The 23,558-nt window shown below is 40.9% G+C and overlaps 1 protein-coding gene and 1 non-coding gene across 7 annotated transcripts in view; one reads left to right on the plus strand and one right to left on the minus strand.

Moving 5' to 3' along the window:
- RERE (arginine-glutamic acid dipeptide repeats) overlaps nt 1-23,558 on the plus strand; it is a 419,070-nt gene that overhangs the window by 147,642 nt on the left and 247,870 nt on the right. For 5 of the 6 annotated variants that reach the window (XM_061185024.1, XM_061185027.1, XM_061185028.1 and 2 more), the window contains exon 2: nt 9,991-10,459. The exons of the other annotated variant lie outside the window; for it this stretch is intronic. In XM_061185024.1, coding sequence (XP_061041007.1) covers nt 10,135-10,459 — 325 coding nt within the window. In that variant the 5' untranslated portion in view covers nt 9,991-10,134. The remainder of the gene's footprint in view (nt 1-9,990; nt 10,460-23,558) is intronic. 6 annotated transcript variants of the gene reach the window in all.
- TRNAE-UUC (transfer RNA glutamic acid (anticodon UUC)) lies at nt 13,801-13,873 on the minus strand. The gene has a single exon. It is a non-coding gene; the product is annotated as a tRNA-Glu (tRNA).

The following is a 23,558-nucleotide window of genomic DNA, read 5'->3' on the forward strand; positions in this document are numbered from 1 at the left end:
TGTAATGTTGCTGTTTGTGTGTGTTTGTGCTTTAACAGCTTTATTGAAATATAATTTGCATATCACATAATTTACCCATTTAAAGTGTACAATTTAATGACTTTTAATATTTTCACAGATATATGCAAGCATCACCATAATCAATTCTAGAACATTTATATCATGGCCAAATGAAACGCATAACTATAGCACCCCAGCACCCCCCACCCCCAGGCAACCACCAATCTGCTTTCTGTCTCTATGGGTTTGTCTTTTCTGGGCATTTAATATAAATGGGATCATACAGTATGTGGTCTTTTGTGACTGGCATTTTTCACGTAAGATAATGCTTCCCAGGCTTATCCATGTTGTAACATGTATCAGTATTTCATTTCTTGTTACTGTTGAATAATGTTCTATTTTATGGGTATACCATATTTTACTTATCTGTCTGCTTGAGTTGTTTGTTTTTTTTTTTTTTACACCCCCCCCACCCCCCGCCGCCCCTGCCCCTTTCCCCGCCTTGGTGTCCATACGTGCTTGAGTTTTATATTTACCTTTTCTGCATTTGGTTTTCTATCTGTGGCCATGCTTTGGGAGAGTGAGTTCAGGAATTCTTTCCCCTTTCACACCAGGGTTTTGGTCTTGTAGGCATTTGGTTTCCCTTGTTCTTGGCATTGTGGACACCGGGTTTTCTCAGTTAGTCGTGTGATAACAGAAGCATCCACTTGGCTCCAGGACCAGAGCAGGTTACCACTGAGTAACATTACTCCTGATCACCTTCAGAGCTTGCCAGGAAACATCAAGATTTTCAGAATATTTACTTCTGTTTTCCTAATTCAGCTTCACACATCTGTGTAATTACTGTTTCAGATAATGTTTTGAGTTAGTCCAATATATTTCAGAGAATGAAGAACATGCCACATTATATAGTTTTCGTAATGGTGTTAGCTTTATGGATTCCATACTGGTCAAGCATAATTTTGAATAAAGCAACACAGATTGCTTAATCCTTTGAAATCTCTGTGATAGACGAGCAGTTTTATTCGTTTAAAGCAGTGGTTCTCAACTGTGAACAACTTTGCTCTCCAGAGGCTATGTGGCAGTATTTGGAGATTTTTTTAAAAATGTTTTATTTATTTAATTTAATTTATTTATTTTTGGCTGCATTGGGTCTTCGTTGCTGCGTGCTGCGGTGAGTGGGGGCTACTCTTCATTGCGGTGCGCGGGCTTCTCATTGCGGTGGCTTCTCTTGTTGTGGAGCACGGGCTCTAGGCGTGTGGGCTTCAGTAGTTGTGGCGCGAGGGCTCAGTAGTTGTGGCTCGCGGGCTCTAGAGCGCAGACTCAGTAGTTGTGGTGCACGGGCTTAGTTGCTCCGCGGCATGTGGGATCCTCCCGGATCAAGGCTCAAACCCGTGTCCTGTGCATTGGCAGGCGGATTCTTAACCACTGCGCCACCAGGGAAGACCTGGAGATACTTTTTTGTTGTCGCCATTGGAGCAGTGGGTTGTGCTACTAGAATCTATGTGAGTAGAGACCAGGGATAATGCACAGGACAGGCCTCTCGCCCCAACCCCCCCACCCAGATCTGGCTGAAAATGTTAATTGTGCCGCAGTTGAGAAGCCCTGGTTTAAAGTGAGCAGTGAATTTTTCTTAACTACTTAGTAGAAGAGACACAACTATAGGCAACTTGCAAGGCAAAAAAATTTCGTATGTAATTGCAAAAATCTTCACATTTTAACAGTATAGAAAATCAATTGCTTGTGTCAGTGGATTTGTGTGTTCTTTAAAGAAAAGGAGGATTTTTGATTTTGGGGGGTGTGGGGGAACCTCCTTGGGCATCTCATCTTTGGGAATTCCTTACTCTTACTCCAAATAAAAAGGTTATGTGTTGTTTGTTATTTAATTTTAATTGCGCTGTTGATTGTAACCTGGAGTTTTGCTATCCTGGGTACTTTCCCCACCTTTTGCAGGTAGTATGTTTTGTTGTTATTATGTCTTTTTGGAAGAAATTAAGGTGTTTGTCAGAGTCCGCCAATCTTAGTTCTCTGTTTTTTCCCAAAGCTTCTCAAGCAGTTGAGGAGGTGCTGCTCTAAGCATTACACCCACTTGTGGTTAAGGTGCGTTCATTCTTTGCCTCCTCCTGTGTCGATACCACAGAGGCTGCTCTCTGAATTTGACTAATGGGTCCCATCTCGGTTATTTAGGTTGTCTCAATAAGACATGTGTTCCAGGAATGAGTATTTAAACATTGACTATTTAAACTGATTGAGTTTAAATATTTATTAACCCCAAATGCAGAGAATCTTTGGAGGTACATGTGTAACCGTTTGCTTATAAATGGTTGGATTTGTTCAGGTGGGAGAACTTGACACCTGTTTTTTTTTAATGTGGGAGAACTGCTCTCAGTATCACATCCGTTTCAGATAAAGCGCTCTGACCTCTACACGGGTTCCTAGATCCGCTGACCCCGTGTTTCAGAGTTACCGCGCATCTCTGTCAGTGATTCTCCAGCCTGTTTTGAGGTGTTCTCTGCAGCAGGTTGCTGTTTATGAGTTCTTATCTGGGAGTAACAAGTGTTGGAGTGACATTTCCCTTTCCAGAGCAAAAGTCAGTACATTTTCATTCCCAGGCTGTTGGTATGAAAGGGAACAGGAAGAGAACATTGATTTTACTGAGAAAGCAAGTCGCTCAGCTGTCGCATGCTTCCTGGCTGTTCTGTTGCCTGCCTGGCTGCAGCTGCTTGTCTTGCAGGCGGGGCCCAGCGCAGTGGCTAGCTCACTGAGGTCTTCCACTCTTGGACTATCCCATTTTGTTCCAAAGGGAGAAGGCTAAAGCATTTATTGAGACATAATAAATGTAGAAATGGCAAAGGCAGAAGTTCTTGAGGACCTTGGTTCCTGATTTAGGCTTTCAGAGATAGTGGATTTGAAAGCAAGCTTGTTGGGAATGGCACTAACGACTCTTGTTGGAAAATATCTCTTGCCAGACGGGATGAATGTTTCCCCAAATCCTACTTTCATCTTAAGAGCCTGCAGTAACATCGTTTGCTTAGCAACTGTATTGGCTAACTTGGCTTTTAAGGCTGTGTGATTGAAGGCAGTATAGCCTTGTGGTTAAGAGTATAGGCTCTGAGTCAGCGCCCTGGGTCTAACACAGAGCTGTGTGATTTGGGTCTACCGAAATACACACTGTGTGAGTTTTGGTCTACTTGCTCAGCCTCTCAGTGCTTGCTTTTGCGGGGAAACTGTACATAGCAACAGCATCTACTGAATAGAGTTACAGTTAGGATGATCATGTGACCTTGTTTCATGTTTTTGCTCTCAGATGTGTCCCAGTTTGGACGATAAATTATATTCTCGCTCTCATTATAGTGAAGATTAAATGAATTAACGTGTAAAATGCTTAGCGCATGTTAAGTGCTCAGTGAGTATTAGCTGCTTTATTATTTTAGGAGCTTCCATTATCCGTTCCCCCCTCTACTTAAGTTTGCTTCCTACTAGTTTTACTCTGTATCTGCCATCAAGGACAAGGATTTAATCAATCACTGTTTTTACTGAACTTCCTTGCACCTGGAATGTTTTCTCCTTCTTTTTGCTCCTCCTCATCCTGTTCATGGTTTATAAGCCAGCTCAAGCAGCCCCTCAGTTATTTACTCATGAAATATTTTCTTTCCCAAATAAAAGTCTCATCATAATACCCTCTTGATTGATCCAGCTTATGTGTGAGAGGGAGGGCAGGGAAAAGTAATTTATTGCTCGTCTTTATGTGCCAGGCAGTGAGTTAGGATCTGAGAATACAACACAGGGCAAAAAGAGTCAGGGTCAGCCCCTCACGGAGCTTCTAGCTTAGAGGTGGAGACAGATGTTAATCAAATCACACAAATAAATGTGAAGTTACGGTTGTAGAGAGCATTACAAAGAGATTTAACCTAGTCCTTTTGGACAAGCAAGGACATCTTGAGGAAGTTACTGTTGAGCTGTGACCGGAAGGAAGAATAGGAGATACCTAGGCCAGGAGAGGAGATGAGCATCACAACGGAAGGGAAAACACGAGCTCAGTCTTACTCCAGGTAGGAGGGCGTGTGTTCAAGGGACAGAGGGAAGGGCAGTGTGGTTGGGCACAGAGTGTGGGAGGGAGGCGGGGGATGAGGCCAGATGGAAAGATAAGGGCGTTGTAGATCATGGTTAGGATTTGGGTTTTTAGTTAACAGAAGTGACAGGTCACTGAGTATTTTAAGGTAAGGATTGACATAATCACATTAGCCTTTTGAAAGGAGAGCCCTGGCTGCAGTCTATAAAGAGAATTATGAGGATTCAGAGGAGTGGATTTGGAGAGAAGCCAATTGAAGTGGTCCAGGAAAGCCACACTAGTAGCTTTTAACTAAGGTTGTGGTGTTGGACGTGTTCTCAAGTAGGTGTGTTTGAGAGAACTTTATAAGGTAACGGTGACATGGTTTGTTGATGATGGGATGAAAGAGAGGAGGCGCTAAACATGTGGCTTAGGTGTCCAGTTTGCATAACAGGATGGGCAGTGGCACCAGTCATGAGAGAGGCCATTTGGGGCCAGAGTGTGCCCTTGTTTTGATATGTTGAGGTACCTTTGAGACACCCGAGAGGAGACTTCAGGTGGGGGCAGTTTTCAGAGGCATCTGGCTCTGCAGGAGAAGTTTGGTAGACACGTGCATTTGTGGATCGCCTGTGTGGACGTGGTACCTGGGGCCTGACGGACACATAGGAGATCGACGAGGATGAGGAAGGATGGCTCCGGATAGCGCCTGAAGAGCTCCCCCATTAGCTGGTCTAGTACTAGAGGTGGAGGAACAGTTAAATAGACCCAGGAGATGACAGTGCCAGGAAGGCCAAAGGAAAAGAGCCTTTCCAGAAGGAGGGTGTGTGGTCAGCCCTGTCAGAGGGTGCTGAATGGTCAAATGATAATGAGGACAAAACCTCTAGTGGATTTGATACAGAGAGGAAATTGCGTCAGTAGGAGTTGTTCTAGTGAATGTTATACTGTAGTCATGGTCCTTGTTGGTTAGTGGAGAAGTTACACAAGTTAACAACAGATCAATGAGGGCCACTTTACAGGCAGGATGGGGAACAGTGAGGGGCTGGACTTTGGGTGGGTCTGGGAGCCTTCCTGGAGTTGGGCAGCAGAAATGCCTGAGGGCCCTAAGGGTAAGTAGAGGTTAGCCTGACAAAGGGGAGGGGACAGCTGGACACACAGGAAGGGTGGAGGTGGGGCTGGAGTGGTGAAGGGGCAGTCAGGACAGGAAGGTCTCTGTAATCTTTGAAAAGGAATGGTGGACAATGAATTGTACTGTACGTGGTGAATTGTATGGTGTGTGAATTTTATCTCAAGCTGTAAAAAAAAAAAAAAGAAGTGGTGGAGGGTCAGATGCTTGGCTGGCTGTGTTGGAGGACGAATTGGAAGGAAAGCAAAAACAAAATTTTATAGTCACAGAGACCAGTTAGAAGGCAGTTGTGTTAATCTGTGTGAAAGATGGTGATGGCTTGAAATAGGCACTTTCTGCTTGAGTTGGAGCAGTGGACAAATTATAGAGTTATTCAGGAGGTGATTGGTAGACCCTGAGAGCTGAGCAAAATGCCTCGTGTGTGATTGGTATTTGACAAACGTAAGCATTTCTTGTTGTGGTTGAATGAGGAAGAATTCATTGGACTTCACTAACTGCATTTGGTGTGAGAGTCAAGCGTCCTCCAGAATCTGGCTTGAGCAACTGAAATGAACAGAACTCAGGGATTGGGAACTCAGGAGGGAGGAGCAAGTTTTCATTAATAAGTGGGTTTTACACGATCCAAGAGGAGATATTTTAAAATTTTTACTTCATTTGTAGTCAGTTTTCCATGATTTATTTCTTACTCGTGTAATAGGATTCCCCCTCCTCCCTAGAAGGTAATAAATTCTTGAGGGTAAGGATGATGTTTGGCTACGTTTATATCTTGCGTAGCACAATACACTATTGGGCATTATCTGCTATAGCAGATAATGTAGTTGTGACTGATCTAAGTATATATTATTGATAGTTTACATTTATAAAGCACTTTGCAATCTGTAAGTGCATTTACATGTGTACATATACTTAGTTCTCACAGCAGCTCTGTGAAGTAGCTAGTTATTATCCCTGTTTTACAGCATTGAAACTGACTCACAGAGGTAGAGTGATCTGCCTAAGGCACTAGCCCTGGCAGTGCCAAGAACTTGGATCTTGGCTTCTGAACCCAGTCTTCTTGCGGTTCTATGAAGGGCCCAAACCTCCTGGGACTGCTTAAATAGTGACAAGAAATGGTGGCCTTAAATGAGGTGTGGACCCTGAGCATGACCGAAATTTTAGTACTTTATCCAAATCAGTTCTGTTAAGTAGTGTAAGGTGTTTGTAGGTGGTTGTTGGCTTCACTTTGAAGAGGCAGACAGTGTTTGTGTAGAGGGTTAAGTAACCTGAAGTAATAAAGAATAGTTCTGTATCCTCGACTCTGTTAAATGCCTTTGACCCTGATTAGATCACAACGAAACGAAGCTAGCCTACCAAATTTTATCAAGATAAAACGATGAAGTGCAATCTGATGACTCTGGAAACTAGTGAGAGGACTATACGTACGTTTTTTAAAAAAATCAGTCCTCTTCCTCGTGTCACTCCAGCCCCTCTGGCCTCCCATGTCTTGAATGTAACTGAATCACTGCTGCCTCTGGACATTTGCACCTACTTTCCCCTCTGCTGGAATGGTCTCAGTGTTTCCTCTGTACTCACTCTTACTTGGGACAAAGCCACCTCAGTGAGGCCTTCCCTCACCATCATTTAAAATTGCAATCCTCTTATACTCCCTTGTCCCCATTGGACTCCCCATGTAAGATCTTTTAATATAGTGTGTGTGTGTGTGTGTGTGTGTGTGTGTGTATATGTATATATATATATCTTTCTCCACTTCCTGGAACATCAGTTCCATGAGGGCAGGGATGTTTGTATGTGGTTCTCTGCTGTGTTCCCCATACCTAGGGCAGTAACTAGCACACCGCACATTGTGGGCATTCAGTAGACGTTTGTTCGATGAATAGATGAAGATTGTTTTGAATCTGAAATGTTTTAGATTCGATTATTCCTTTAATTAATTATTAAAGTATCTTTTGCCGTGTTTCCTGTTTAACTGGGTTGAGTAGTCGATTGACAAGATATTTTCAATATTCTTGTCTGTCTTACTGGAGAAAAGTACCTCTTGTTTTGGGGGGAGAGGTTAAAGTGAGTGTGTTTCCTAAAACTGTCTGCAAATTATCAGCAAGGATACATGTAGGAAAGGTTGGCACCTGTGAAGATACAGATTATAACCTGAGCAGCAGGTTGGAATCAGGTCAGATGGGGTTCGCCTTTGGGAGACCTGCTTTAGACTCACTGGCAGATGATCTCTTCTTAGTTCTCCTCCTGTAGCCTGAAAAGTGGGAGTGGTGACTTCTGTCTGGTTCACATCACTGAGTTGTAGACAGAGAGAGTCTAATGAGATCATGGCAGGGACCTGCTTTGTAAACCCCTTGCTCTTATAAAGATGCTGTTGTATCGTCTACTGTGTAGATCATTTCTAGCGTACTGAAGCGACAGCTACCCTTCTCGGTGCCACCTGGTTCCTCTCTGGGTCCCTTTCCTCAAATGTTGTATTATTGTTGCATGTTGGTCGTTTTATAATGAGGCTCAAAAAATTATGATTAGTGTGGTAAGTACAGAGGAAAAGAATATATCCCCACTGAGCTTTATTTTATAGCCAAATGTAAATGGTAGTTGGATTAACTTTTGCTTTGGATTATTAATATTCTTGGTTATCTGAAGGTTGGATACACGCACACACACACACACGCGCACACACACACACGTAGAGGATTTCATTTTGTGGATGCTTTCTCTGTTGATTATTGAATTTTTCTTGCTAACTCTTGGCAGAAACAACTCAAATTTTTTTGTAAATAGAAATACAGTATATGATTTTGTAGGGTGTAATGTTGAATGTACAATTTGGCCTTACTGTTTTTTTTCTTTTAAGTGCTGGAATAATATTTTTACACAATTTTCTGGAGCAGTTATCTTGTTAACCCTAGGGAAAATGAGTTTTTTTCTTGAACTTATCTGAAGTATGTCTGTCCTGAACTGCATCTGAGAGGCTTTCAGCCTAAGCTTCTTGTTCTTTTTAGATTCCCAGGAGGCCTTGGTATGTTTTCAGTGTCAAAGAGGAATGTTTTAACAACTGTATTAGCTGATGGTTTTCTTTCTTGTATGATTGGCTTGTTCAGGCTCTAAACTTAAGCCAGATGGAGAAAGTAATATGTCTCTTTGTGTATTTTCAATTGCTAACACTAGTGGCCTACAGGGACTTGGGAGTTTATTACTGTCTGTTTAGCAGATGATTCATCGAAGCAGAACTTTTGCAGGCACTAGAATAATTTTTCATTTTCTGGAAATATGTTTAGAAAATTGAAATCCTATCTGAAAGTGTATTTCCTATGTAAAAGGAAGCAATTTAGGTTTGTGCTACATGCTTTCATCCTTCTGACTTTGCTTCTAGATTGTTGGCATTATTGCTCCTTCATTGTTCTCTCACCCAAAAGTAGTTGTTAACATTTTTAAAATTTTCCTGAATGCCTAAGGATATTCGAAGTGCTTATGTGGCGGTCTTTTCTGGTATCAAGTTTGACCTAAGAGCTTTGGAGAGAGTATATGATAATTTTTATGGTTTTGGCATGACCAAAGAGAATTTTCTCTGCATCTGAGGCATGTAATTACAAACTGACTTGTTTGTTGTTGTCTGAGTAAAGAGGACCAATTTTTCGTTTCTTTGCATGTGTTGTTTCCTATCTGGCCCATGTAGCATGAGAAGAGATGGTTCTCCTATTGATCAGTTGTCTCCTCTTTTTGCATTAGAGCATTGCGGGCAAGGACCACGAGGTGTTCCCTCATGGTGTCTTTAGTTCTGAACCCCTGGCACATAGATAATGTTTGGTACAGATTGTTGAAAAAATGAGATATTGGGAAGGATGATAAAAGATTGCAAAAGATAAATTACTGGTTATTATTATGACTGTTCCAAAACTGACATGTAAATAAAATAAAAATTTTATTTAAAATTTTTTATAAGAATTGTGTTGGGTTGGAGCTTGGGGTTTACTCTTCTCATTATACATTCTTAAAACCTTCAGACTTTCCTTTTGGGGTTTAGTTCTGGGGAGAAATTTATTAGGGAAACCATTAACAGTGGAAATTTGGAAGAATGTATAAACCACCTAATATTCCCTAAAGATGGAAGGTTGTTTTTGGAAGCTGTTATATTTCCTTAAGACAGAGATAATATATCTTTCGAGAAACCATTTTTCCTGGAAAATAACTAGAATAGTAAGTAGAGTTGGAAGATGTAAAAAATTGTAATTGAAGGCAAGGGAATCTTGCTTTGAGGTTGTCACTTTTATTTGAGTCAGCTCTTATGTTTATTCTTGAGAGGAGCTCTGGAAATTTGGAGAAGTGGCTAGAAAGAGTCTTCAGAAGATAATGCACTGTGAGACATCCTGAGACATTTTCCAAGGCTATCCAAATTACTTTTTATTTTGCAGGTGGAAATAATTTTAACTATAGGTTCTTTCCCTTTTAAATTAATGTTATGGGTTATGAAGCCCCTTTTGTATACTTGTACCCATTATATGTTTACTAGGGTACACTTTACTTTTTCCTTTAAAAGTTAGAGAAAACAATTTGTATACAGAAAGCATAGTTTACCCTTACGCATTCAGACATTTTTCATTATTGGTGTGATCGAAAATCCCAAACCATATGCTAATTGAGGCCAAAAACTGTTTATATTTAAATTTGATATCACTTGTCCTACCTTTTTTCCTATTGCCGGTGAGAAGTTTTAGTTGCTAAAGCATGAGTAAGTGAGTCATTTAACAAAACGTTATTTTAGGAAGGAAATATGAGAAAATGTTAACGGAAAATCAATTTCGCTCTCTCTTTCCTCTCCTAGCATTTTTGAAACGTTGGGGTTGTTGGAGTGGTCGGATTTTCCCTGGAATTGAGTGAGAAATTCAGAAGACTGAAGCCCAGGCTTACTGTCTACCTTTCACGGAGGCCCAGCCGTGAGAGGACAGAAGAAGGCACGTGGCGAATCATGACAGCTGATAAAGACAAAGACAAAGAGAAAGAGAAGGACCGGGACCGAGATCGGGACCGAGAGAGAGAGAAGAGAGACAAGGCGAGAGAGAGTGAGAATTCAAGGCCACGCAGGAGCTGTACCTTGGAAGGAGGAGCCAAAAATTACGCTGAGAGCGATCACAGCGAAGATGAGGACAATGACAACAATAGTGCCACCACGGAGGAGTCCACGAAGAAGAGCAAGAAGAAGCCCCCGAAAAAGAAATCTCGTTACGAAAGGACAGACACTGGGGAGATAACGTCTTACATCACGGAGGACGATGTCGTCTACAGACCAGGAGGTGAGGCGCCTTTGGGTCTTTACAGTGTTTGTGGTAGAGAAACCATGTCAGCACGTGGATGCAGGCAGGCGTGGAACCCAGAAGAGTGGGTAGTGGTTTGGGGCAGGAAAACTCCAGGTAGTAAACAGCTGCCAGCTTCGGTCAGCTGGGCCTGCTCGTCCTTCACTGTGCCCGCCTGCGCTCGCCTCCCGTCCCGGCCGGTGTGCCCGTCGCTCTTTCTTTGTCTCCTCGTGCTGCTCTTTCTCGCACTTCACCACCTGCCCAGTCGCTTTCCTCTTTCCACTTCCTCCTTGCCTTTTGTCTTCAACACAGATTAGGGTGTGTTGAGACCCTGCAGAATGGAGTACACAGTGGGACAAGTAAACCTTCAAATTCTTGGGAACAGGACATTTTACGTTGGCTACAGGAGTGACCAGAAACTGGAAGGTGTTTTTAATGGCCTTCAGACTAAGGTTTATTCCTCCTGATGACCTCCTTTTCCAAAGTATTGATCTTCAGGGTCTCTAATCAGTGATAATAGATGAAGCCAACTAACCTGCTCTGTTTTCCAGGAAAGGTACTGTGTTCAGTATATTGAGGTTATTTATAGCAGTTGTTCAGAGAGAGAGAGAGAGAGAGAGAGAGAGAGAGAGAGACAGACCCAGCTTTCAGATGAGATTCAGGGAAACAGGTGATTCAGAACCTGTTGAACACCAGCAGGGCCTTCCTTTTCCATATGACGTATTGTGTGTATTAAGGTCCTTTTCTCACAGAAGTCAGTAAAACTAGCTAAAATCATTTTGTTTGAATTACTTACAGTGCTGAGGAATGATGTGAATTTCATGAGATGTAATTAACAGATGAAAAGCCTCTCAGTTTGATATTTTCCCAGGAACAGGAGATTAAAGAGATTATGTCATTAACCTGGTACAGTTGTTTTGCTGAGGAGTACTGTAACTGGGCTCAACTTCACATGAAGTATCGGATTTTTTCCCCACAAAGGAATTAGTTTTGAATGTCAAAAAATAATCAATATTAGAAATTACACAGATAAGCTTGTATTCGCGACTATGTTTTGGTTGATGATTAACTGAGAAGATATTTTTGCGATGTAAAATTATCAAAGTTGAGGTTTGGGGGAAGTTGGAGCTCTGCTATAGAGATTTGGTGATGTGTAGGTTACAGTACTATCAGGATCTTTGATTCAGACTTAGATGTTGGATAGTCAGATTTTCTTAGCCACTGAAGACTTACCACAGATTGCTTGCTATGAACCTGTGTAGTTCTAGATCATGAGAAAGGAACAGAATAGGTTAACTCCTTTAGATATAGAGTACAAGATGATAACTTAAAAATAAGGAAAGATCTTATTTGTTAGCCTTTTCTCTTGATACATAACAATTCAGTGTGGTACTATACTATGATCTTTTGGATCACTGTCAAAAGTCTGGCTGCCTTGTGCAGTACTAAATGCCAGCCTTTCTCAGTGGAATGTTACTACTGTGTCAGTGGGTATGCTTCCTCAAAATATTTGTAGTCAGAGCATGTGGGAAATGCTGCACGTACTGTCCCTCATGTGAGAGAGTCATAATTAATTACTCTGAGAAGTCCTGCAGTTAAGGAAACCTCTTTAGCGTTGAAAAAAAAAAAATCTGCCGTTTTTCCCATATATGGGCCTGTGGCATCCTGTTTCTGCTGAGTATCTCCCTAAGAAAAACCAGTTTTGAGAAAACTGGTTTGAGAACTGTTGCCCATTCATATTGCATATTCTACAGGATGAAAGGAAATCCTTCCTGCTTGGTGTTTAGAAGACTCTGTGGAGGAAGGTTGCTAATGGCTTATTTTCAAAACAGCAGGTTCTTGTTTTTGGGAAGAACTGTGTACTCAGGGAGGCAGACATTGTTTCAGTAAATCTGAGGACCTTTGTGAAATGTGAAAAAGATACAGCCTCTCTGGAAGCTAAATATGTTATAAAGGATGTACGACAACCAAAAATGGCTATGAAAGTTTTCTTTGGCGCTCAGAGCATAACTACTTCCTGTGAGGTGCGCCTTGTGCTTGGGTGGCTGACAGCTGTGGCCTGGGGTTTGCATCCTGCCAGGTCCTGCCAGTCTGTAAGAGTAAGTAGGAGTAAGTAAGAGTCTTACTCTATGGTAAGGAGACTGTTTCTGACCACCTCAGTGGTTTCATTTCTTTTGCGGTTATGCATTCGAAGCTAAATGACTTCTCCAAATAGCTTCTTTCTCAATGGAGGCTTTTAAAATAGTGCCTCTTCTTAAGGTTTATCTAAACTGAAGAATCAGAAGTAGGGTACTGTGGTTAGAATCCCAGCTGGGACTTGATTCTTTTCTTTCCTTCATCTTTCTTTTTGGTCTTTCTCTTTCTTGGTGCAAAGTACTACAGTAACATCTTCTGGTAGTGATGAAAAACCATTATCCTCACCCAGTTGCAGAGATTCTCTGTGGTTAGTTGTATCTTAAGTGTTTCAGTAGGGACTTTATGGGGCATCATAAGGGATTTCTTCAGTGTATTATTATTATTCTCATTTGTTTCTTTAGGATGTGGATCACAAATTAATTTTTTTCTTTTTCCTTTTCTGAATTGGTTTTAATACTCAAATTAAGTATAAATTATAAATACCCCCCAAAATGTCATTAAGAACGAGCCTAGCAGTGAGTGATACCGTGAGGATAAAAATAGACTATTATATAACTATACTTCCTTGTCCTAGGGGGACAGGCCTATGTTCAGATTATTTGGTCTGAGAAGAATGAGGTTTTACTGAGAAATCGGGTATTTAGAATTTGTCACTAGCTAAGGTTTAACCTCATGCCTGGTTACAACCAGTTCTCTTTTGTTCCTGCTCATCATCTCTGGAGTTACCTTTATTTTGTCCTTAGAAGCTCAGCATAATGGACTTTTAGTTGCAGTGCCCGTGTTACCTCCTGCCTCGGGGTCTTTGCACCTGCTGTTGCCTCAGGTTAGTGACCACCCCCCCATCCCCAACACACACACAGACATACTTAACTTAACTGCTATCCTTTCTTCATGTCTCCCATTCCAGTGTCATTGCCTTTCCCCTCCCACGTTTTCCAGATTTCCTTAATAGATACTGTCCTGGCATTATGTATCTTTTCTTCTAGCACTTATAACAGTAATAATTTTCTATTTATTTCTGTTACTATTTTAGGATTAATAGCTGTCTCTCTCTTCCATAAAGGCAGCAACTCTGTTTTTGCTTATCACTGAATTCCTGGAATCTACAATAGTGTACACATAGTGTGTATTCCGTAATATTTGTTTGCGTTTGTTTGTTTGTTAGTTTTGTTTTTGGCCTCGCCGCTTGCCTTGCGGGATCTTAGTTCCCCGACCAGGGATTGAACCCGGGCCCACGGCAGTGAAAGTGCCAAGTCCTAACCACTGGACCACCAGGGAACTCCCAGTATTTGTTGAATAAATAAGTTTCTGAAAATTTTTTTCAAAAATATATTGACTGATAAATGATGTCAAAGTTAGAATAATGCTTCTGGAAGTCCATCTTGAATCATTTATTTCCCAATGGATGATTTAACAGACTTGTTATAAAATAAAAACCAAAACAAAAACCTTTTGGAGCTCTGTTTATATCTTGCATCTGTGTCTAATCTGACTTCTTTGTTGTCTATCAACTGTTACTCTACTTTTGACATGACTGTCACGGTAACAAATTGATTCATTACACAGCTGTGTGCGGCCAGATTTCCCTTATGGGCCTCTTTAGCATAGAGTATTGATTTCTAAAGTTTGCTGTGGGTGGCATATAAATTTCTTTCTGCTTTTTTCTTCTTTTCCCTAGCTTTATTGAGATATAATTGACACATGACATTAAACTTAAGATGTATAACATAGTTATTTTATATATGTATATAATACAAAATGATTATACCACAATGAGGTTAATTAATACATCCATTACGACCCATAATTACAGTTTTGTGTGTGTGTGGGTGTGGGTGGTGTGAACTTTTAAAATCTGTTCTCTTAGCAACTTTCAAATATACACGGCAGTATTCTTGACTATAATCACCGTGCTGTACATTACATCCCCAGAACTTATTCATCTTATAACTGGAAGTTTGTACCCTTTGACTGCCTTCACCCATTTCCCCTACCCCTATCCCCCACCTCCACACCTGTGGCAACCACTAATCTGTTCTCTGTTTCTGAGTTTGGTTTTCTTAGATCCCACATCTAAGTGAGATCATACAGTATTTCTCTGTCTGACTTTTTCACTTAGCATGATACCCTCAGGGTTCATCCATGTTGTTGCAAACGGCAGGATTTCCTTCTTTTTTTTTAGTGGCTGAATAATGTTCTGTTGTATACCTATCATTTTCTTTATTCCTTCATCCATCAGTGGACCCTTAGATTGCTTCTGGGTCTTGGCTATTGTAAATAATGCTGCAGTGAACCTAGGGGTACCGATATCTCTTTCAGATAGCAATTTTATTTCCTTCAGATATATACCCAGAGGTGGAATTGCTGGATCAAATGGTAGTCATATTTTTAATTTTTGGAGAAACTCCCATGCTGCTTTCCAATTTACATTCCCACCAATAGGATATTCACTATTTTCAGTTAGATACTGTGATTCCTTTATTCTTGATCAGGTAAAAGAGTCAAAAAATTAAATTCAAATCATTGGGAGATATTATTTCACTTTGCCAGGTCACTTTTGCTTGCTATTTCGATAAGGAAAGTGTTCTTTAAAATGTGCATATTAAGCTGGTTCTCTGGTTTTTGTATTCTGTCATTTCAGCTGATAATTTTTGATTCTCCCATTTACCCTAGACGTATTTGTAGAATAAAAGAAATCTCCGTCACATACACAAGAGGAGGAAAAAAATCCAAGACTCAGAATTTTCAAGTTTGTTATATCTCTGGTTCTTCTGCTTTCATAAACAAAGAGTGAAATTTTTCATGAAGATAAACTTTACTTATAAAAGACTAAGAACTTTTAAGTTTGTGGTTTATGAAATCTTAGGTGAAATAAAACATTTCCCCCTTTTATTTGCAAATTTTCCTTATTGTTTGGAACTGGGGACTTGAACTGATAAAGGACCTAGAAACTAGAATTGATTTTATATTGAACATTGAGATGTTAATTCCTTTTGATGCAAATGGAATCTAAGCTGGAAAAATCTAAACAAAATGAAACCTGGAGATCTAGTTTGAATTAAAATTACACACACACACACACACACACACCCATGGACTATTGAAGTTAAAAGGAGACTATTAATCAAAGCATAATATTGAGTGGACACAAAAGAGTATAATACTGTATGATTCCTTTTATATAAAGTTAAAAAACAGGTAAAACTATTCTTTGGTGTTTTGAAGTCAGGATAGCAGTTACACTGATGGGGCGCTGGTGTCTGGAACAGAGCTTGAAGGGGACTTTCGGGTCTGGTCATGTTCTGTTTTGTGGTGATAGTGCTGGTTACATGGATTTGTTCACTTTGTGAGAATTTATCATGCTTTGCACTTTGCTGTATGTGTGTTATACTTCAATGAAAAATTTACTTAAAAAGAAAAAGGAAAGTTAAAACGTGAAACTTTAAAAACTGTATAGTCTCCCTTTGGTTCAAGTTTCTATTTAAGGAGGGAAGGGAGTTACCAGCATTTTAACAAATGGTCTGTCCTAACATTTAGCTGCTGATTCTTCACTGAGGGGTTGGTCTTTGACCAGTTAAGAGGCTGAATTTGGTTTCAGAGTCTTGATTTTCTGAATAATTGAAAGCTTATCTACTGAAATCACACAGATAAATATTTCCTTTCTAAAATAAAGGTGAACAAAACTCTGGCATTTGGTGTTCCAGGACATACATTTTAGGAGAAAGTAAAAGCTCATTTGATCTGCAGCTTTCTATCCATGTCTTTTATACGTAGAAGAATTTTAGGTAGACGTGACATGAAAGTGAAGGTGTCTTCTTGAGGCATTCTTATTTGGGAGGGGGCATGAGTTTTTTTCTGATGATTGTGAGAATATTTTTTGTGTAACAAGAAACATGAATTCTGGCATAAAGGAACCTTTAGGGATGATAGTGGTTTGACTTGTTTACAAGTTCGTTTGCACTTCATAAACCTAATATTAACCTCCTTAGAGCCTTTCAGTGGATCCCATTTGCTAGTAGGACAAAGTCCAAAATCTTCACATGGCACACCAGACTGTGATATGATTGCCTATCTCCACAGTCATCTTTAGATTTTTCTCAATCTGGGAAGAAGCACAGTGAGGCAGTGCATGAGTTTGCAAGGGCTGTCATAATGAAGTACCACAAACTGAGTAGCTTAAACAACAGAAATCTGTTGTCTCACAGTTTTGTAGGCTACAAGTTCGAGATCAAGGCCTCGGTAGGGTCATGCTCCTGCTGAAGGTGCAAGGGAAGAATCTGTCTATTCCAGGCCTCTCCTAGCTTCTGATAGTTCCTGGACTTGTGCTAGCATAACTGCAGACTTCACATGGCATTCTCTTTGTGTGCCTGTTTTTGTGTCTCACCAGATTTCTCCTTTTTATACAGACATCAGTCATTGGAGTAGGGCCCTACCTCATTCTAACTAGTTACGTCTGCAGTGATTGGTTTTCCAAGGAAGGACACATTTTGAGGCACTGAGGGTTAGGACTTGAATGTATGAATTTTGGGGAGATGCAGTTCAACCCGTAACAGGCAGGAAGAGCTTTGTTGCTACGTGGACTCAGGTTTGAGTGACCCAAGGTTTAATGACCACTTCAGCTCTCTTAGTTGTGTGTCCTTGGAATAGTTGTGAAAATGTATTTCTTATTTTTAATCACTATAATGTGTACTTTTAGTTGTGGATTGCATTAATTTTTATTTTTTCTGTTTCTTTTGAAATTTTATTTCAGCTTTTCCCAAGCCTCAAGAAATGATTGCCTTTTAAGTGTTCATTAGGAAATTATTCAAATTTTAAATATATGTAAAAGAAAAAATTTTAGCACATAAAAAGTTACTACTTTATGAGGGTAGAAGAAACAAGAGGAACTTCTAAAATTATTCTAACCAAAAGAATGGAAGGTGGTAGAGTTTTGAGACTAGTTAACCATATCTTCTTCTATTTCATAAGGAAAGGGTCCTTAAGCACAGTGAGATATGTCCTCTAGACGCTTGCCAGAGTGCCTGGGGTTGGCCACAGGTGGGCGCCCCATGAGAGTTGGTTAGAAATGCACAGTCTCAGGTTCCACCCCAGACCTACTGAGTCAGAATTTTTGTTTTCAAAAGGTAATTTAAATACACATTAAAATTTGAGAATCACTAATGTAGACCAGCGCTTCCCGGTCTTTTTCAAGTTAATGCACAAATATAAAATGAGCGCATTGCCTTGAGGGTTGAGAGGACCAGCATCCCAGCATACCTGTCACTTATTTACAGCAGAGTGGAATTTAGGCAGATCCAAAAAAGGGAGAAAAGGAAGATACTCTTTCATGGCTAGAGTTGCTGTGTGTGGTTTTTTTTTTTAATTTTATTTATTTATTTATGGCTGTGTTGGGTCTTTGTTGCTGTGCGCGGGCTTTCTCTAGTTGCGGCGAGCGGGGACTACTCTCGGTTGCGGTGCGCGGGCTTCTCATTGCGGTGGCTTCTCTTGTTGCAGAGCACAGGCTCTAGAGCACAGGCTCAGTCGTGGCACATGGACCTAGTTGCTCCGCAGCATGTGGGATCTTCCCGGACCAGGGCTCGAACCCGTGTCTCCTGTGTTGGCAGGCGGATTCTTAACCCCTGCGCCACCAGGGAATCCCCCATGGCTTGAGATTTTGATGTAAAATGCAGCATATGTAGTTCAGGAGGAATAGAGGTGGCTGTAGAATTAAATTGTGACCAGTCAACTGCGAAAGATTTGGACCTTCTAAAGTGCCTGATTGCAAAAGGAACTGTGAACTTGGGTGCAAACAGACAGATGTGAGGGAGAGAGGGAGCTGTAATCATGGATGATAACTAACCGTTTTTAAAACACCTGCTCGTTTCCGGTACTGGGCTTGCTTTACACGTGTTGTTTCTAGTCCCCAAAGTCTCTACACAAATCAGTCATTGTTTCCCTGTAGTACGTATGGGGACAGAGAGGCCACACAGCTAGTTTGTAAGACCGCACGGGCCTGGGAGAATTGGTTAAAGCCAAGAATGGATGGACATTTGCAAAAACTACCGAAGATAATAAAAATAATAAACACACTTATGGTGAAAGATAAAGAAGGGATAGGCCCATTTCTTAGAAAATGCAAATGAAATAATTACTTGGCTCTTTTTCTTTCTCCTACTCCTAGTTACATCTTGCCTGCTTGTGAAAATTGTTTATCTCTCACTTGCTAGACACATATAAAGAATTGTTAAAAAGGTAAATGCATAACAATTACGGGAAGTATGCTGAGTGGGGCGAGGTAAATATTCTGTTGCAGAATATTTAGGCTACTGTTGAAACCTTACCCCAGCAACTGAAAGGGAAGATACATGGTTTATGTGACTAATAAATGTGAGCATATTGTATTCATTCAAGTTTTTTTAATGCAAGCTGGGGAACATCGGCCACGTCACACACAAAAATAATTTGTTGGTAGAATAACACACAGAATGGGTGGAAACCTGCCTGATCAAGGGAAGTTCCGATTCTGGGTCAGCAGAAACTACTGACCATTCCATCTGGGTGCTACCACTGGAATAGGCGTCCTTCAGCATTTTCCTGTCTTGCTGTCACTCAGCTCCATTCACAGTCTCAGAAGAGTAAATTTGGTTGGTGAAGCTTGAATTGCATGTCTGTGTCTTGGATCAAAAAAGACAGATCTTGATTTATTGCTCCCCCTAAAACTGCACATGGTGGAGCTACAGTAATTCCCCTCAGTGGAATTCGGGAGCTGTTTGGTGGGGGAAGTAGATGAGAGATGGCCAGGAGAACGGCATGTGTTCCCTGTGTACCACTTTATCAGGAGACTCTCACTGTGTCACCAGATTCAAGGAGAACTTCTAACGACATATGGATATTTATAAATAGTTTGTTTTGCTATGCATGTGCTAGGTAAATAGAGGAACGATGTCAGTGGAACGTGCGACTTGTGCTGGTTCATATGCAGCTTTTCTAGGCAAAAGGTGTGTGAATTGAGGAAGTGGAATTATAGTGTGCAATTATATGGTATAATATAGGCTTATAGTTTAGCAGAAAAGGAAAAAGTAGATGAGAATTTAAACCTTCAATTTGGCTGTTGCACCAACGAGAGCCCTTTCATCTCTCTTTAAAGTGAAATGAAAACATGAGCACCTGTCCTGGGGCTCCTTCTCCAGAGAGGTGCACCCCACCTTACGTGCCTGCTGTTGCTCGCCTTTACAGAAGCCCCGTGTTAATCTGCACTGTTTCGGTACCTTCGAGTCAGCATCTGCTGTTTTTATGTATTTTAAATATTCCCTAAGGCAGCCTTCAGCACCTCTGTGTGCCTGCTTGGGCTAGGCTGTGTTATTTCTTGAGGTTGTACTTACTGATTTTAAAAAAAAAGGGGGGGGGGACTTTCCTAGTGGCGCAGTGGTTAAGAATCCGCCTGCCAACGCAGGGGACATGGGTTCGAGCCCTGGTCCGGGAAGATCCCACATGCCGCAGAGCAACTAAGCCCGTGCACCACAACTACTGAGCCTGTGCTCTAGAGCCCGTGTGCCACAACTACTGAGCCTGCGCTCTAGAGCCCGCATGCCACAACTACTGAAGCCTGCACACCTAGAGCCCGTGCTCCACAGCAAGAGAAGCCACCGCAATGAGAAGCCCGCGCACCGCAACCGAGAGTAGCCCCCGCTCGCCGCAACTAGAGAAGGCCCGCACAGAAACGAAGACCCAACGCAGCCAAATAAATAGATAAATAAATTTATATTAAAAAAAAACCGGTAATCTGATTTTAGAGTTGCAGTAGTTTTAGGTAAGCTACCCCTTACCCTGTATTTTATTTTTAGTAAACATTATTTGCAGAACATGAGGTTTTCCCAACAACATATATATTGTGTTACAGCAGAAGTGTCTACGTGAGAAACAGTGAACCACAATGTATTCTTAACCTATATATTCCAAAAGAAACAGAAATGTTCTATATGCGGCCATTTGAAAATCACCCTTGATAATGGCAGGTATATGTTATGGATAAATAGTAATCCTTTGAAGGCATTTTTATGAACAATTAATCCTCAAACTCAGAGATCTAGCTTTCTGGTAATCTATTCACCTGTTTCCTGGATCCCACTTTTAGCCTGCATCCAGAAATCCTCTGGACACCCCGCAGCCCCCAAGGACCTCCGATCTGTGGTCTCACCCCTTCTCACAGTCCCTTTACCCCTTGACGTTTCACACCGGGTTTCAATGCCGCCATTCCCATTTCTCTTGTGTCTTTTCCTTGCCGTTCCACTCCAGAAGGACAGGGATCTTTTTCCTTTTAGCTCACTGATGTACCCCAGTTACCTAGAAAAGTGTCAGGACATTCTAGGCACTTTGTTATTTTTTCCGCAGATGTTTATCAGCATAAGCAGAGGTGGTGACTCCACACTTGAGTGTTCACCCTGTGTTTCTTGGGCGGCCTCTCTTGAATAGCATTGTCTCAGCTGTGCTGCCTTTAGGAGTTGGGCAGTAAACACATGTACAGAGTGGCTGATGTAAGGACTTCCTTGAGAAGGGTCCTCAGGCTGAAATTTGTATGTAGAAAAGACTATCCAGAAGGTTTACTTTGGTTTAAAAAATTGGTGTTCAGTTTGTTAAAGTTATAAATTAGAATACATGGCACTACTTCTTAAACGTTCAGCTTACAAATCTTATACCTTTATAAATTAAATAAATTTTAACAATCACTTTTAAGGGATTTTTGAATTGTGATTGGTCTTGTTTTTAAAGTAATATCTTCAACATTTAGGCTTGCTTATTAAGTAAAATAAATTTAATATGTGGTTTCTATTGTTAAGAGATCTTTTAACACAAACCTTCTCAAAGTACTTAATGCTTCTCATAAATGAAGTAAATCATACCTATGAATGAAGTGAACCTATGAATGAAGTGCCTTAAATATTTCAGTGCTGTGCGTAAGCTCACTTAGGTTTCAGTCTTGACCGCCCGTCTGAATCAGTTTCACACACGGGGGAGGTGGGTAGTTGCGAGGGACAACCTCTGTGCCTTTGTTTCTTCACTAGTGAAATGGGGATCAGAGTACCCGCCCCAGGGGCTTTACACGAGTACACACGCATACACACAGGGCTTCTTTAGAGAGGCCAGGCATATAGTATGCTCCTAGGTAGTGTTACTTTGAAAAATTGGAATTACGGGATATTTGTTGTAAGCCACATTCTTTTAACTATAAAAAGAATAAAAATATCAAATCCTGATTTCTTATTAACCCCAAAAATGTTAATACACTTTTGATTCTCTCAAGTCTTTAATTCTGAATGCTCTCAGGGATAGAAGATGTGTCAATTTAAGGAGGTAATTACCACCAAATTGGGGTTACTTAATTTTTAATCCTCCTAGGTTGAAAAGCTATGTATCTACTAATGGGAGATATTTATAGTCACTAAGCCTCCATCTTCAGAACTCTAAAGAGAGATGGCTTCTGACCTCACATTATCTAATTCTTTGACTATTCGTAAAAGTCTGCAACTCTTTTATGGTTGGCTGCCTGTTTTTTGGTTTTTTTTTAAATTAAAAAAGTTTCACTTTTGGCTGGAAAGGCTGTTGAACACAATGGGACCCTAAGATACACGTGCTTCCTCTCCGAAGATGAAGGGCTTTGACCCTCTTAGGATCTCGTGTTCTATTTTCTCAGGACTATGTAACCCTTATGGGTATTTGAAATGTTCAGTGGAATGTTTGCCTGCCTAGTGATGACAACAGCTCATGAACTTATCCTGTGACGCAGGAGTGGGCTCAGGCAAAAACTTCTCCTAGGAAGCTGCTTTGCCTGTTCAAATGCTCAAAAAAATATCTCAATGAAGCGTGGAAACCACACGGAATTCCTGGCGAAGGTTATTTTGAGAGGGGACATTGCTCTGCTCTCAACGACCTGTGCTCTGATGTTAATGTAGCTACTGCTGAACATGAGTTCTGGCCGTTCAGGACTCCATTCGGGGGGGTCAGTCACGATGCGGTCCCAGTTCTGTATATTTGTGTGTCTGAGTCTGAATTGGACTTGCCTCTAGCTGTTGGTTTCAGTTTGCCATAGTTGATAGAGAGCTTTCCTTTTGGTGGAATTGGTTACCAACTTTAGTTATTGCTCCTTAAGACCCTCTCTGAGTATCATGGTAAACACAATGCGCACCCCCCTTCCCCCACCCCCCCCCCCGTTTTTTTGGTCTCAGTAGAACCTGCATCTTTCTAGTTCATTGAAAGCATTATATGAAGTTGAAAAAGGGAGCAGGATTTATCAAGAACCCCTTATCACTATTTTGATAAAGAGACTTAAAAGCCCAGTTTTCTTTTCTTTTCTTTTTTTTTTAACTGATGATATGTCACTTGGCCTGTTAATGCCTTGTTCACAGGTTGCAGAGAGCAAGCATACCTGTTCCACTTTGAGTTCACTGTTGTCCTCTATGTCGAGTTCCCAGCATGGTTTTCACACAAGAAAAGGTACAAGAAAAATGATAAAAAATGAATGGTAAAGAAGTCCAAACTAGGTGAGAAGAGTAGAAGAGATCACCTCGACATTAGATGGCAGGTGGGTTTCATCTCCTCTTACAGGTGAACGAGGCTGAATGTAGTTCGTTTGGAAGGAGTGCTCGGATCAGCTGACAGTGTTGTTCTTGGGTGCAGATGTGGGAATATTTCCATCCTTGATCTAGATTCATAAAATGAGTTGAGTTTTCAGCCCAAATGGAGAATGTGACAAGGAACTTGGAGATGCAGTATTAGAGGCACTTTGTTATCCTCGTAGGCATTGGCTGAAAGGTGTATTTTGTAATCCTCAGCTCAGTATGCTTGATATTAACCACTGGAAAAATTCTTGAGCATTTCATAGCAGAAGGTTTCTGAGCATATGTGTCATTAATGAATAAAAACCCTTTTACGAGGTAGTCTTCTATGGTGTAATTTCACATTTTCAGCTGAGCTACTTGACTTACTT

The sequence above is a fragment of the Eubalaena glacialis genome, chromosome 3, assembly GCF_028564815.1.
Source record: "Eubalaena glacialis isolate mEubGla1 chromosome 3, mEubGla1.1.hap2.+ XY, whole genome shotgun sequence".
Taxonomy (NCBI): Eukaryota; Metazoa; Chordata; class Mammalia; order Artiodactyla; family Balaenidae; genus Eubalaena; species Eubalaena glacialis.